This window comes from Trachypithecus francoisi, unplaced genomic scaffold (genome assembly GCF_009764315.1).
Source record: "Trachypithecus francoisi isolate TF-2019V2 unplaced genomic scaffold, Tfra_2.0 Lachesis_group1, whole genome shotgun sequence".
Taxonomy (NCBI): Eukaryota; Metazoa; Chordata; class Mammalia; order Primates; family Cercopithecidae; genus Trachypithecus; species Trachypithecus francoisi.
Genome location: NW_022681454.1, coordinates 158,598,697 through 158,615,423, shown reverse-complemented (window position 1 = coordinate 158,615,423; position 16,727 = coordinate 158,598,697). Strand labels below are relative to the sequence as shown.

General features: G+C 43.6%; 1 protein-coding gene across 1 annotated transcript; it reads left to right on the top strand.

Moving 5' to 3' along the window:
* Window positions 1-3,057: 3,057 nt before the first annotated feature.
* Window positions 3,058-12,492, top strand: LOC117086084 (tripartite motif-containing protein 60-like). The gene is made up of 2 exons (XM_033215600.1): window positions 3,058-3,195; window positions 10,445-12,492. Exon 2 carries the CDS (start codon window positions 10,782-10,784, stop codon window positions 12,192-12,194), a length of 1,413 nt encoding a protein of 470 aa, XP_033071491.1. The 5' UTR covers window positions 3,058-3,195; window positions 10,445-10,781; the 3' UTR covers window positions 12,195-12,492.
* Window positions 12,493-16,727: the final 4,235 nt, after the last annotated feature.

The window sequence follows — 16,727 nt, the reverse complement described above, 5'->3', positions numbered from 1 at the left end:
GCACTTCTAACACTGAGTTATGTTACTTCTGTTAAAAGAAAAACTTCAGCCAAATTAAATTTAAAGGAGTTTAAATGAGCAATGAATGATTCTTGAATTGGTCAGCCCCTAGAATCACAGCAGACTCAATGAGACTCCAGCACAGCCACATGGTAGAAGAAGATTTGTAGACAAAAAAAACGAAGTGATGTACAGAAATCGGAAGTACAGAAACAACTGGATTGGTTACCACTTGGCATTTGCCTTATTTGGAACACAGTTTGAATGCTCAGCAGTGTATAAGTGGTTGAAGTGTGGCTGCTGGGATTAGCCAAGACTCAGCTATTGTTACAGGTGCATACTCCTAAGTTGGGTTTTCAACCCTCTCTACTTATTAAGCTATGTTTCAGATCGTCCACAAGGACTCAAATGTGGATGTATGAAGTCTTTCTCAGGCCATATTAAGCTCACTTTAACACTTCTCTTATAGAAACTAAGAAAATCGTAAACCACTCTACAAGTAAGAAGTACATTACAGGCCGGGCGCGGTGGCTCAAGCCTGTAATCCCAGCACTTTGGGAGGCCGAGACGGGCGGATCACGAGGTCAGGAGATCGAGACCATCCTGGCTAACACGGTGAAACCCCATCTCTACTAAAAATACAAAAAAAACTAGCCGGCGAGGTGGCAGGCGCCTGTAGTCCCAGCTACTCGGGAGGCTGAGGCAGGAGAATGGCGTAAACCCGGGAGGCGGAGCTTGCAGTGAGCTGAGATCTGGCCACTGCACTCCAGTCCGGGCGACAGAGCGAGACTCCGCCTCAAAAAAAAAAAAAAAAAAAAAAAAAAAGAAGTACATTACTAACTAGTGGTCATTGGAAATGACTATTGATTAGTCTAGTCAATACTAAAACAAAAAAGTAGGTAGGAGGGGAAATCCTGCCAGAGAGAGTCCCTGAACCCAGTCTGTTAGGCTGGGAAAAGTCCCTGTGGTGAGGTGAGAAGGTTGAGGCAAGTGGGTGGAAAGGACCCTGGAGGAGGCCTGTCTGGTGCAGAGAAGCAGGGGCAGCCAGCCAGCTCACTTCCCCACCACTCGACACTTCCATTCTGTCATGACTCTTAAGTAGGGAGGACCTGGATCCCAGAAAATCACAGTTCCATGGGCAGGTGAGTAGCTCAGGCTAGGCCAGTGAGTGGCCTTGCTCCCTGAAAATCCCTCCTGGTCCTGCTCCCCCTACAGAAAGCATTACTGTACTGAATGACAACATGGCCTGCTGTTACCTCCTACAACCAACCAATAAAGCCGAAAATACTGTAGGGTATGTGGAGACCGCTTCCGGAGGTGAGGACTCACACAGGGTCCAGGTGACCCCTGACAGCTGAGACACACACACTACCCATTGCTTCAGAGGGGCAATGTGTAAGTTCTCTCTGTGCATCAGCTCGTTAATGTTCCCAAATTTCCCATGGGTTGCAGAGAGCCGAGATCGCACCACTGCACTCTAGCCTGGGCGAAAGAGAGAGATTCCGTCTCTTATTAAAAAAAAAAAAAAAAAATTTCTAAAATATTCTGTAGAGGTAGGGCCTGGCTATGTCCTGAACTCCTGGCCTCAAGCGATCCTCCCACCTCTGCCTCTGAAAGTGAGCCACTATGCCAGGCCTGTACTAAATTCTTTAAAGTTGACAGGCTCTACATTAGCTCTTCTTCCGGTCTTGAAGACTTTGACGGTGCAATTGATCCAACGAATGCTTCCTCATCCCTCAGATTCCGCCTGAAATGTCACTTCCTCAGGTGAACCTGAGTTCATAGGGTGGGGCACAATCCCACAGGGTAGGAGAGATCCACCCACTCACCCACTGAGATAAAAACTAATCCAAAAGGGTGTTTGTTTCTCTCTCTTTCAAAGGTAGCCAGTTCTCAACGACTCCACCCTGCCACCCCAGGCTATGGGAAGCAGTTGACCCTGCAAAGCTCTCCACTCCCTTACCATCTGGGAGGGGACGCTGTGCTGGTGAAGCTTTTAAAACCAACTTGCAGACTTACTTGGACCTCAAGTTTACTCATATAAATAAAAAATGACAAGAATCCGAAAAGACAGCGAAGGGAATTAAATGCCAGTCGGGGTCAACAGGTCCCTGATCACAGAAGACGGTGCACCCAGTTCTCGATCCTCACACGATCCCTGCACCCAGGGTCACAGAGCATGCGCAGACCCTTCCCGCCCACTCCCGGGGGAACCGCCAACCACCGCGCAGGCTGAGCCCCAGGCAGGAAGTCGCGCACTTGGTGGGATTGGGGGTCTTGAGGCCTTCTTCTCGTGGGCTTGGTGGGTCCTGATCATCCTCTGGCCGAGGTTACTGATCCGTCTGCTCCAGGTGAGCTGGGAAGGCTACAGGAAAGGCCCAGAAGGGCCTCGCCAGGAGGCTTAGCTGGGCAGGTGCTTCCTGAACAGTCGCTGTGCCTAAACCTCCGGGTCGCTGCCTGCCCGCGACTGGATCTCCTTAGTCTCTGGCGTAGCTCTTGTGAAAAATTCAGGATCGTAGAGTTAGAATGGGAGTGGTGGGCCTACGTTAGTTAAGCTTTCAATGTTATGATCTGAATTAGGGTTTATGAAGTGGCCGTGTTATCTTCAAAGAGTTAATGTACGTGTTTGGAAGTGGGGGTTGGGGAGTTAAGGGAGTGAAGTGGTAGCTGCCAACTGAGAACCCACCAGCCTACATCGCCTGCACCCTCGAACTATGTAAGCATCCGTTAATCCTCACAAGGGTCTTACAGGTACGAATTATTACTTCTACTTTGTAGATGAGGCGCTTTAGGTGCAGGCATGTTAACAATCAGCCAGTATGATGATGGTTGAAACAGAGCTTGGAATCTACCACAGGTTTTATTTATTCCTCAAACAAGCTAGAGACACATTCCCACCAAGAAGCTTGCTGCCTAGTGAGGGGTTTTTACAGTTAGGTAAAGAATTGCAGAGTAGCTGTAAAATCACATTATAACTGTGATATATGACATGATGGGGAGCTAGGCAAAAACTTGGACTAGATCTTATTGGATCTTTATGCTTTGTTTTCCTTAAAGCGTAGGTTCACAAAGTACAGTCCGCAGGCCAGCAACATCATCTGGGAACTTAGGAAAAAAATAGCCCTACTGAATCAGAAGCTGGGGAGGTGGCCCAAGCAATCTTACACCAAGACCTCCAGGTGATTATAATGCAAGGTAAGATTTGAGAACTGCTTCCATAAAGTAATAAAAGACCGGTGGAATGTTTTCTTTTGGAATATGAAAGGATATGTTTGTATTTGAAAAGGTCAATTTAGCTACAGACTTAAGAAATTGGAGGCACCATTGTGTATCTGGGAGAGAGACATAAGTGGTTTAAACTAGGGTGGTGACCATGCCTACAGAGCTGTTGTGTTCCCTTAATGTCCTGATTTTAAATAGTAGAGAAGACTGATTTGTGTGTATGCTTGGGGAAAGGAGGGCACAATGACCTGGAGTGTGTACCTCTTGTGTCCTTTGCACTGTGCTAGAGTCCTTTTGTATGCATGTTTTCTTAAAAGTATAATTTTTCTTCTGATTTTGCCATTTTTTCCAAGGATGTTCTGCAGTTTACTATGTGACATCGGGCAAGATTTTTTTTTTTTTGAGATGGAGTCTTGCTGTGTCACCCAGGCTGGAGTACAGTGGCGCTATCTCGGCTTACTGCAAGCTCCGCCTCCCAGGTTCACGCCATTTTCCTGCCTCAGCCTCCTGAGTAGCTGGGACCACAGGCGCCCACCACCACGCCCAGCTGATTTTTTGTATTTTTTTTTAGTAGAGACAGGGTTTCACCGTGTTAGCCAGGATGGTCTCCATCTCCTGACCTCGTGATTCGCCCGCCTCGGCCTCCCAAAGTGCTGAGATTACAATTACAGGCGTGAGCCACCGCGCCCGGCTTTTTTTTTTTTTTTTTTTACAGATGGAGTTTTGCTTTTGTCGCCCACGCTGGAGTGCAATGGCACCATCTCAGCGCACTGCAACCTCTGCCCCCCGGGGTTGGAGCCATTCTCCTGCCTCAGCCTCCCCAGTAGCTGGGACTACAGGCGTGCCACCATGCCCGGCTAATTTTTGTATTTTTAGTAGAGACAGGGTTTCACCATGTTGTCCAGGCTGGTCTTGAACACCTGACCTAAGGTGATCCACCCGCCTTGGCCTCCCAAAGTGCTGGGATTACAAGTGTGAGCCACCACACCCAGCTGGGCAAGATTCTTAAAACTTCCTCAGGCTCAATTTTTCCAATCTCTGAGCACCCTGTGCAACCTCACTCCCATTCCCATGCACTTTCTGACATTCTTGTTCTGCTCAACAATACCCATTTGAAAGTATTAAGCAAGTATTGGGAGTCACCATAGCCACATTTAGTGTGGGCAGGTGGGAAGAGTGGTTTGTAAGAGACAGTATTCTTTTTCTTTTCCTATTCTTTCTTTTCCTTTTGTAGAGATGGGATTTTGCCACGTTGCTCAGGCTGGTCTTGAACTCTTGGGCTCAAGCGATCCACCCAGCTTGGCCTCCCAAAGTTCTGGGAATACAGTCCTGAAGCCACCACTCCCGGCCATTATTCTATGTTTTCTGTAGTGTTGTGTTAGAATTTTTCACAAGTTACTCTCATCCCTGGATATACACAGGTCATTGGTTCCAGGGCACCCTGAAGATACCGAAATCCATGAATGCTCAAGACCAGTGGATGCAGGTTCTGCATCCCAGGAATACTGTATTTTCGGTTCTATCTGAAGTTAATTGTGTTAGTGGATGTTGAACTTCCTACCTGATACGAAGGGCTATTTAAAATAAAGAATGTATTTTAAAATTCTAAAACTTTTGTCTTACTCCAAAATTAGTATAGGAAAATTTTCTGAAGCACACCACTACTACAGTGAGCCTTTGAAAGTTACTGCCATTACTAATCATTTCAGGACTAACAACCTTATAAGATATGACAGCTTTTAGGTGAAATGTCAATGTGCTTCGTTTTTGAGACGGAGCCTTGCTCTGTTGCCCAGGCTGGAGTGCAGTGGCACAATCTCTGCTCACTGCAACCTCTGCCTCCTGGGTTCAAGCAATTCTCCTGCCTCAGTCTTCCAAGTAGGTGGAATTACGGGCATGTGCCACCACTGCCAGCTAACTTTTGGATTTTCAGGAGAGATGAGGTTTTACCATGTTGGCCAGGCTGGTTCTCGAACTTCTGACCTCAAGTGATACACTGCCTTGGCCTCCCAAAGTACTGGGATTACAGGTGTGAGCCACCACGCCTGGCCCAATGTGCTTTATATGTAAGTAAATGTAGGTATCTCTCTATATGTATTACATATAATACATAAACTATAATACGCTATAAGTTTGTGGATTCAGCTAAATTTGTATGACCTCTTGAGAGATTTTCTGAGATAGTCTTATAATACTTTTTATTTTTTTTATTTTTTATTTTTTTATTTTTTTATTTTATTTTTATTTTTTATTTATTTTATTTTATTTTATTTTTTTTTTTTATTTTTTATTTTTTATTTTTTATTTTTTTTGAGATGGAGTCTCGCTCTGTCACCCAGGCTGGAGTGCAGTGGCGCGATCTCGGCTCACTGCAAGCTCCGCCTCCCGGGTTTACGCCATTCTCCTGCCTCAGCCTCCCGAGTAGCTGGGACTACAGGCGCCCGCCATCTCGCCCGGCTAATTTTTTTGTATTTTTTTAGTAGAGACGGGGTTTCACCGTGTTAGCCAGGATGGTCTCGATCTCCTGACCTCGTGATCCACCCGTCTCGGCCTCCCAAAGTGCTGGGATTACAGGCTTGAGCCACCGCGCCCGGCCTATAATACTTTTTATTGTACATGTGTTAAATGACAAGGACTATGACAGGTGTCTTACATAATTTATTCATTTATGCTTAAAACCTGAAATAGTATTATTTCCTACTTTCTGAAAAGTGAAACTCAGAGAAATTAACTTGACCAAGTACATGCAGCTAGCTAAGTGTTTGAATTGGATGAAAACCCAATTCTATTAGGTATTGTTAGCTCTCAGTTTGCATTATCTGTTTTCTCCATTGTAGTGTTGGATCAGCAAGCCCATTTTTCCCTGTTAAAATATTTGGGCCGGGCGCGGTGGCACAAGCCTGTAATCCCAGCACTTTGGGAGGCCGAGACGGGCGGATCATGAGGTCAGGAGATCGAGACCATCCTGGCTAACACGGTGAAACCCCATCTCCACTGGAAAATACAAAAAACTAGCTGGGCGAGGTGGCAGGCGCCTATAGTCCCAGCTGCTCAGGAGGCTGAGGCAGGAGAATGGCATAAACCCGGGAGGCGGAGCTTGCAGTGAGCTGAGATCCGGCCACTGCACTCCAGCCCAGGTGACAGAGCAAGACTCCATCTCAAAAAAAAAAAAAAAGAAAAGAAAAAAAAATAAAATATTTGGGATGCATTATTAAATATGAGCAACTGAACATATCAAATAGGAAAAATATAAGTTGATTTGATATATAGAGGGATGCATAGGATGCTGTGAGAGCGTAAAGAAGGAGCAGTACAGCTTAGTGATTATCATGCCAGTGGTTATGCCAGTTAGCATAATGTTGGATAAGCATATTCAAATTCTTATAGACTGCACTTTTACAGCTCTAGGCTTTTACAGCTGTAATTGAGGATAATAGCTCCTAACTTACGGAGTTGTTCTGATGGTTTAATTGAACCTGTGACTATATGGAAGATGCTTGGCATAGTGCCTGACATGTAATTATCCTTGAGGACATGTCTCTTGGACTGAGTCTCTAGAAGGACCAAAACTTAGTCCTAGGAAAGAAGTGAGGGTAGGGTAATCTAAGCAGAAAGTGGTTTTTGCAGAAGAGGGAAAGCATGATACCTATGTTTGTTTGTTTGTTTTCGTTAAGTACTTTGGGGGGACTGTAGCCAGATGAAGATAATGAAATATGAAGGGTTCTGAATGGTGAGCTAAGAGTAAAAAACTGTCCTGACTTGTGGGGAGTTATAAACAGATTGTTATGAGAGTAAACAAAATTTAATTCGTTTGAAAAGTGAAGGCCTGAGGGACAAGTTAAATGATACCAAGAAGCAAAAGGCATGTCGGGCACGGTGGCTCATGCCTGTAATCCCAGCACTTTGGGAGGCCAAGGTGGGCCAATTACTTGCTGTCCAGAGTTCAAGACCAGCCTGGACAACATGGCGAAACACTGTCTCCACTAAAGTTACAAAAATTAGCCGGGTGTGGTGGCGCATGCCTGTAGTCCCAGCTACTCAGGAGGCTGAGGCAGGAGAATCACTTGAACCCTGGAGGTGGAGGCTGCAGTGAACCAAGATCGCGCCACTGCACTCCAGCCTGGGCCACAGGCTCCACCAAAAAAAAAAAAAAAGAGCAATAGGAAAATCTTGAATTTGGGGTAGTCTAGGACAAAGGTGGATTTAGGGTGCATTATTCTAGATTGAAAAAGATTTTTTTTTTTTTTTTTTGAGATGGAGTCTTGCTCATCACCCAGGCTGGAGTGCAGTGGCATGATCTCGGCTCACTGCAAGCTCCGCCTCCCGGGTTCACGCCATTCTCCTGTCTCAGCCTCCCGAGTAGCTGGGACTACAGGCGCCTGCCAACGCGCCCGGCTAATTTTTTGTATTTTTAGCAGAGACAGGGTTTCACCGTCTTAGCCAGGATGGTCTCGATCTCCTGACCTTGTGATCTACCCGCCTCAGCCTCCCAAAGTGCTGGGATTACAGGTGTGAGCCACCGCGCCCGGCTGAAAAAGATTTAAAAGAACTAATAAGCAAATGCAATACATGGCTCTTGCTTGGATCCAGATTCTCATACATCTAACAGAAAGCTCCTTTGGTCAAGAATTAACTACCATTTACATGATATTCTTATAACAAAAAGAGGTTGTTATACTTCCCATTTTACAGGTCAAAGAAATGCAATTCAAAAAAAGACACATTGATTTTCTAAAGATACACAGTAAATAACTGAGCCAGGATTCAAGTCTGGTGTCCTCTCAATAATGTTAGTGCTTACATTGTTAAATACTGCCTCCTGTAACATGTTGTAATAGCTTTTGCTTGTGCAGTCCTAGGACACTGAGTTAAAACTTTGAGTTTGGGAATAATTGATACATGGTGACTTTCTAGGTCTACTGCATTTTTTCCTATTCTGCTAATCTAAAAAGAATGTCTGTATAATAAAATAACTTGCTAGGTCACCAAGACAGAGCCAATTTCACATGTCAAAACGATGCATATACTATTACTCTCACTGTCATTGGGTTATGAGGAAAGCGAGAAGAAGAAGAGTTGAGAAGTGTCTAGGGAAAGAGGGTGAAGGGGAAAAAATACTGCATTGATGGTTAGGTGGCTTGCAAGCTTTGATGGAGGAATTTGACTTGCTTAAAATCGGGTACCTGTGGGTGTCTTGAAAGCAAGCCAGGAAGTTGTTCTGCCTCACTTTTGTTTTGAAGTGTCAAACTTACAGAAAGATTGAAAGGGTATGCATCCTTCTACCTTGTCCCTGGATTCACCCCCATTGTTAACTGTTTGCTACATTCATATTTTCTCTATTTATACATATACATATACATATACATATATATATACACACTTTTTTTTTCTTTTGAGACAGAGTTTCACTCTGTCGCCCAGGCTGGAGTGCGATGGTGTGATCTCAGCTCACCACAACCTCCTCCTCTCGGGTTCAAGCGATTCTCCTGCCTCAGCCTCCTGAGTAGCTGGGATTACGGTCATGCGCCACCACACCCAGCTAATTCTGTATTTGTAGTAGAGACAGGATTTCTCCATGTTGTTCAGCCCGGTCTAGAACTCCTGACCTCATGTAATCTGCCTGCCTTGGCCTCCCAAAGTGCTGGGATTACAGGCGTGAGCCACCGCACTTGGCTATACATTTTTCTAAATTGTTGAACCTTCGGAAAGCTTCAGGCTTCCAGATGGCTTCCCGCTGTGCATCAATATATGTATCTCCTAACAACAAGGGCATTTTACTTCTTACTGTGATAATTTTATTGTGCTCAATTTAACACTGGTACAACAGTATGTGATATATAGTCCATACTAAGAATCTCACATTTATTCGTTCCCGTTTTTTTGTTTGTTTGTTTGTTTGTTTGTTTTGGAGATAGAGTTTCGCTCTGTCACCCAGGCTGGAGTGCCGTGCTGCAGTCTCAGCTCCCTGCCATGTCTGCCTCCTGGGTTCCAGTGGTTCTCCTGCCTCAGCCTCCCAAGCAGCTGGGATTACAGGCACATGCCACCATGCCCAGCTAATTTTTTGTCTTTTTGGTAGAGATGGGGTTTCACCATGTTAGCCAGGTCAAGATCTCAGATGCAATCAGGGGTCACACATTGTATTTCTCATGTTTGTTTCCTCTCCTTAAATCTAGAAACCTTTTTTTATGCTTGTTTTTCCTGACATTGACATTTTTGAAGAATGCATACCAGTTGTCTTGTAAGAATGCTCCACAATCTGAATGAATTTTCTCATGGTTAGCTTGAAGGTCAGTATTTTTGGAAAGAATATTATACAGGCAATGTTGTATACTAGCCATAGCATCCTATCAGGAAGCCCATAAGTTTGTCCCAGATTTTTTAGTTTTTTTATTTTTTTATTTTTTTTTATTTTTTTATTTTTTTATTTTTTTATTTTTTTTGAGACGGAGTCTCGCTCTGTCGCCCAGGCTGGAGTGCAGTGGCCGGATCTCAGCTCACTGCAAGCTCCACTTCCCGGGTTTACGCCATTCTCCTGCCTCAGCCTCCCGAGTAGCTGGGACTACAGGCGCCTGCCACCTCGCCCGGCTAGTTTTTTTTTTGTATATTTTAGTAGAGACGGGGTTTCACTGTGTTAGCCAGGATGGTCTCGATCTCCTGACCTCGTGATCCGCCCGTCTCGGCCTCCCAAAGTGCTGGGATTACAGGCTTGAGCCACCGCGCCCGGCCAGTTTTTTTTTTTATTAAAATAAGTAATGTATGGGGTGAATCTCTGCAGTATGAATATCTTGTTTTTCCAAGAACTTCCACCCAGTGATTTTAGCATTCATTGATGATTCTTGTGTGAATGTTTAATACATTTGTGATTATGGAATCAGATTTTTTTTTTTGTTGTTGTTGTTGAGACGGAGTCTCGCTCTGTCGCCCAGGCTGGAGTGCAGTGGCCAGATCTCAGCTCACTGCAAGCTCCGCCTCCCGGGTTTACGCCATTCTCTCGCCTCAGCCTCCCGAGTAGCTGGGACTACAGGCGCCCGCCATCTCGCCCGGCTAATTTTTTGTATTTTTTTAGTAGAGACGGGGTTTCACCGTGTTAGCCAGGATGGTCTCGATCTCCTGACCTCGTGATCCGCCCATCTCGGCCTCCCAAAGTGCTGGGATTACAGGCTTGAGCCACCGCGCCCGGCCGGAATCAGATTTTTAACGTGGTGTCTTTTCTCACTCATAGGAAGGATTCCCTGTCTTGGATGTGAGGCTGCTTTCTTGAAGAAAACTTGACTTTATTTCATTCAGTGGGAAGAGCAGCAGCACAGCTATTAAGTTCTAATATGCAATTGGCTGCAAGCTGTGAAGTGTTCGTGGCAGTAGACTCTGAAGCTAAGGAGCTGAGGGCTTAATAAGTTTCTAGAAGCTGCCATTAACATGCCAAGTCAGTAAAACTGAAAGCTGGTCAGATTTCAAGGTCTGGGGAGGATATCCACTGCGTACTGGGTCGTGAGCTCTAGAGAGCTACGCCTTGCTAAAATAAAAGAATTATCTTACCTACCATCTTTGTTCAAGGCTCAATGGAATTTGTGACGGCCCTGGCTGACCTCCAAGCAGAGGCTAGCTGTCCCATCTGTCTGGACTACTTGAAAGACCCAGTGACCATCAGCTGCGGGCATAACTTCTGTCTCTCCTGCATCATTATGTCCTGGAAGGATCTAGATGATAGTTTCCCCTGCCCCTTTTGCCACTTTTGCTGTCCAGAAAGGAAATTTGTAAGCAATCCCCAGCTGCGTAGTTTGACTGAACTTGCTAAGCAACTCCAGATAAGAAGCAAGAGGAAGAGGCAGGAAGAGAAGCATGTGTGTAAGAAGCATAATCAGCTTTTGACTTTCTTCTGTCAGAAAGACCTAGAGCTTTTATGTCCAAGGTGCAGTTTCTCCACTGATCACCAGCATCACTGTGTTTGGCCCATAAAGAAGGCTGCCTCGTATCATAGGAAACAGCTGGAGGACTACAATGCACTGTGGAAGGAGAGAGTGGAACTAATTGAAAAAGTCGTAACTATACAAACCAGGAAATCACTGGAACTGAAGAAACAGGTAAAACATAGGGCAGAAGAAGTCAAGTCTGAATTTGAGCAACTTAGGTTATTTCTGCAAAATGAGCAAGAGACTGTTCTTAGGCAATTACGAGATGAAGAGATGGATGTTTTAGCACAACTAAATGAAAGCCTAACAAAGTTTTCAGATTATACCTCCTCATTAAAATATCTACTAAAGGAGATAGAGAGCATACCTGTGAAGTCAGAACTGGAATTACTGGCTAATGTTAAGGATATCTATCACAGATACAAAAATTTAAAATTCCCTGAACCTTTTTCATTCAAATTGAAAGAATATGGTTACCATCTGCCTCCACAATATTCTGGCCTAAACAAAATTATCAAGCGATTTCAAGTAGATGTAATTCTAGATCCTGAAACAGCACATCGTAAACTTATAGTTTCAGAAGATAGAAAAACTGTGCGGTATGGAAATACAACACAAAACTTGCCTCGTAACCCAAGAAGATTTTATCTCCTCCCAGCTGTTCTGGGTTCTAAGGGATATAGTTGTGGCAGGCAGTACTGGGAAGTAGAAGTGAAAGACAAGCCTGAATGGATTCTTGGTGTCTGTAATGACTCTCTTCCCAGAAGGAGGAAGAGCCAACCAATTTTAGTACAGGATGGACTATGGGGAATTTGGCGATCTAGTCAGAATAATTATATTGTATTGGGCCATAAGGAAATTATTCTGCTGCCCAAAGTAACACCTAGTAAGATTGGCATTTTTTTAGACTATGAAATGCATGAGGTTTCCTTTTATAATTTGAATGATAGATCTCTTCTCTATACTTTTAATGATGATTTTACAGGAGCACTTTGGCCTTATTTTTATACTGGAACTGACTCAAGACCTCTTAAAATTTCTACAGTAACAGATTCTGAATGAACTATTAGAAGACTCATTTTCTTTCACCTATTGGACATAACTGAGCCAGTGAATCTAGTTTTGGCCATTCTGTATTTTGTCCAGTTTTTCCCTTAAAAACTATTTTTTATCTCAGTTTCAGCAACTTCCAAAAAATGTGATTATGGGACCTACTTTATAATAAATTATGGGGTCAATGACAAGGTAGTTTAGAAAGTCTATGGTAAAATACTTGAAAAATCTGTTACTGAAGAAATGTATTGTGTAAGAAAATGTATTACTTTTGTAATTGCCAATAAAAGCCCAATAATTTTTTTCTGTATTATATACTTTTCCTTTAAGAAAGATTAAGTCTTTATTAAAGGCATTCATCATTACTCTTGGACTACCTGCTATTTAAATATAGCCTCTTTTTCTTCTTTTCTTTTTCCTCTTCTCCCCTCCCCTCTCCTTTTTTCGTTGTCCAGGCTGGAGTGCAATGGCTGGGATCTCAGCTCACTGTAGCCGTCGTCTCCCAGGGTCAAGCAATTCTCCTGCCTCAGCCTCCCAAGTAGCTGGGATTATAGGTTTGTACCACCACGCCCAGCTAATATTTGTATTTTTAATAGAGATGGGGTTTCACCATGTTGGTCAGGCTGGTATGGAACTCCTGACCTCCAGTGATTCACCTGCCTCACCCTCCCAAAGTGCTGGAATTACAGGTGTGAGCCACCGCGCCGAGCCAGGTAGCTACTTTCAACCTTTTTTTTTTTTTTTTTTGAGACGGAGTCTCCCTCTGTCGGCGGGGCTGGAGTGCAGTGGCCGGATCTCAGCTCACTGCAAGCTCTGCCTCCCGGGTTTACGCCATTCTCCTGCCTCAGCCTCCGCAGTAGCTGGGACTACAGGCGCCCGCCACCTCGCCCGGCTAGATTTTTGTATTTTTTTTAGTAGAGACGGGGTTTCACCGTGTTAGCCAGGATGGTCTCGATCTCCTGACCTCGTGATTCGCCCGTCTCGGCCTCCCAAAGTGCTGGGATTACAGGCTTGAGCCACCGCGCCCGGCCTCAACCTTTTTTTTTTAATTAAAGTTTTTATTTTTCTATTTTGCCCAGGGTGGTGTTGAACTTGTGACCTCAAGCAATTCTCCTGCCTTAGCCTCTCAAAGCACTGGGATTACAGGCATGAACCACCATGTCCAGTGCCACTTTCACCTTTCATTTGTCTACCTCTGTTCAGTGCAGTGGCCTGATCTCGGCTCATTGTGAGCTCCGCCTCCCGAGTTCACGCCATTCTCCTGCCTCAGCTTCCCAAGTAGCTAGGACTACAGGTGCCTGCCACCATGCCTGGCTAACTTTTTTGTATTTTTAGTAGAGACGGGGTTTCACCATGTTAGCCGGGATGGTCTCCATCTCCTGACCTTGTGATCCGCCTGCCTCGGCCTCTCAAAGTGCTGGGATTACAGGTGTGAGTCACTGCGCCCGGCCCTACCTCCGTAACTTACTTTATTTTTTAAATAAAGTTTTAATTTATTTTTATTTTTAAATAAAGTAACTTACTTTATTTTTTATTTTGCGTGCCTTTGTCAGTATTGCCTTAGTCCTGTAGAAAATGAGATGGCACTCTTACGTCTTTCTCTGCCACACACACACATACTGGACACACACAACCAGCAGATAATCTGTTCCCACTGGACAGAGTACCCTCTAGTGCTGTGCAGCTACTGTCCTTCACTTTGGGAACTGATCTCTAGTCTCAGAATCCATCTTAACTTAGTTGCATGTTTTCCTCCTTGGGTTTATTCTGTTAATTCAGGCATTAACATCTTTCAATAGATCACAGATGGATGACATTTGGAAAAACTTGTGTCAACAAAAAAGGCGAGCTTTTGATGGGATTATGTTTTATCTTTTTAGATTAATATGGAGAAAATTGACATATCAGCTAGTAGACATAACTGAGACAGTGAATCTATTCCATGCATTTTTATGTAATTGGAATTTAGTTTTTAGTGTATGTGTATTTAACATCTTTTGTCAGATTTGTCCTTAAGTATTTAATTTTTTATGTTGATTATTTCAATTCTAATTGTTCATTACTAGTATATAGAAAACTAATTTTTGAATATTAATCTTATTTCCTATAGCTTGCTAAACTCATTTTTAGTAGCTCTTGTTTAGATTCCATTGGATTTTCTGTAGAGAGAGTCGTGTCATGGGCAGGTAAAGACATCTGTATCTCTTCCTGTGTAATATAGATTTTTTTTTGATAGAGCCTCACTCTGTCACCCACATTGTAGTGCAGTGGCATGATCCCATCTCACTGCAACCTCTGCCTCCTGGGTTCAAGCAGTTCTGGAGCCTCAGCACCGCCCTCTTTCCACCCCAAGTAGCTGGGATTGCGGGTGCCTGCCACCACGCCCGGCTGATTTTTGTATTTTTAGTAGAGATGGGGTTTCATCATGTTGGCCAGGCTGGTCTGGATCTCCTGACCTCAGGTGATCCACCCATTCTGGCCTCGCAAAGTGCTGGAATTACAGACATGAGCCACTGCACCCAGCCCAAAAGCACAATTTAAAAAGAATCTAAGTTTAATGTTTGAATTATTGTTCACAAAATTTATTTGAATTACAAATATTGCTTTATAACCATTTTTGCCAGTTTTTCAGAGGCAGCCACTTTGAACTCCTCAGCTCTTTTGGTATTTGCTTTTATAGTCACTAAATCACGTTCCAATAATACCTCTGGATTTTTCAGTTTGAAGTGTTAAAATATGATGTCCCACTTTGGAAAACAAGAATTTGGAACAGGCGTCACCTTGTGGCCCTCTTCTAACAGAATTTCTCATTTTTGTTTTAGACTATTTTCTCACATTTATTTTGACTATTTCAATATCATTCATTTCTGAGCCATTTATTGTCAAGTGATTGCCTTTTTGCTTTTTGTGTAACTGTTTCCTGTAGTTAATACTTATCTAATCTTCAATATGCTTTGTATTCCATGTTCTTCTTCTTATTAATTCATTCCCAAACTGTCCCCTGCAGTTGCCTAGTTTCCCGAATTCATTTAAAGGCATCTGGCTTTGCACCATTTTCATCTTGCAGAATGCTCTCACGGAGCCCTCTCATCTGCAATGCAGGCACATTTGTTCACTAAGCCAGCTGCTCAGGTATCTTGGAGATATTCTTGGATTGTTTTACCTAGCTATGTTTTTCCATTTGGAAGTTGGTTTCTTGTTTAATTTGAGCACATCCTTAAGTAGTTTTCTAATAAGGTACATGAGAAATAAAGTTTTTGAGACCTTTGTATCTAAAATGTCTTTAGTCTATCCTGATATTTAACCAAAAGTTTATCAGGGCCTGGAATTCACTCTTACGTATTTTTAACCTTTTAAATTGGGAAATATAATGTGATATTTACAATGTATTATGAAATACATTAAGGCCAGGTGCAGTGGCTCATGCCTGTAATCCCAACACTTTGGGAGGCTGAGGCAGGCAGATCAGGAGGTCAGGAGTTCGAGACCATCCTGGCTAACACAGTGAAACCCCGTCTCTACTAAAAATTCAAAAAATTAGCTGGGCTTGGTGGCATGCACCTGTAGTCCCAGCTACTCAGTAGGCTGAGGCAGAAGAATCACTTGAACCTGGGAGGCAGAAGGTGCAGTGAGCCGAAATCGCGCCACTGCGCTCCAGCCTGGGTATCATCTCAAAAAACTAAAAAAAAAAAAAAAATACAAAAAAATGACACATTAGCATACACAGAATTCTATAAGCATGAGATTTAATCCATACATTACATAGATTTGGTCATGAACTCGCACCCAAGATCAGCTGACCTTATAATGGATAAATTTAAGCTCCAGGTGCTATTGTAATGCTTCAGTTTAAGTTTTTTTTTTTTTTTTGTCTTTTTTGAGATGGAGGCTCGCTCTGTTGTCCAGGCTGGAGTGCAGTGCTGCAGTCTCAGCTCACTGCAGCCTCCCTCTCCCGGGTTCAAGCAACTCTCATGCCTTAGCCTCTGGAATAGTTGGAATTACAGACTTGCGCCACCGTACCTGGTCAATTTTTGTAATTGTAGTAGAGATGGGCTTTCACCATGTTGGCCAGGCTGGCCTCAAACTCCTGATCTCAAGTGATCCACCCGCCTCAGCCTCCCAATGTGCTGGGATTCCAGGTGTGAGCCACTGCAACCAGCCGGTTATTTTACACCAATTCAGAGAAAATTACACGTCTCCTGGTTGAATTACAATAATTAGTAGACATCAAAAATAGGATGACATTGGTGAAATAAGTGTTATTAGAGATACATGGGTCAACTGAAATAGTTGAAGATCTATAAACTCAATGGCTTCTGTGGACAAGAAAACAGTCATAGTTTAAAGACAGAATCACTGCTGTAAGTGAAAAGAGTTTTGTAAATGAAAAATATATAATGATGTATTTCCAGCATCCCTACTCTGCACTCCCCTTGCCAGTTTCTGGTTACTTAATATTCACCACCAACCTTGTGTACCAAGAAATTATCACTATAATATTCTTACCCCATTTCCCCTACATAACCAGGCTTCTTCCTAATT

Bases quoted from the DNA above. Each gene is read 5' to 3' on its own strand.
- LOC117086084 (XM_033215600.1), top strand. From the start codon at position 10,782: ATGGAATTTGTGACGGCCCTGGCTGACCTCCAAGCAGAGGCTAGCTGT.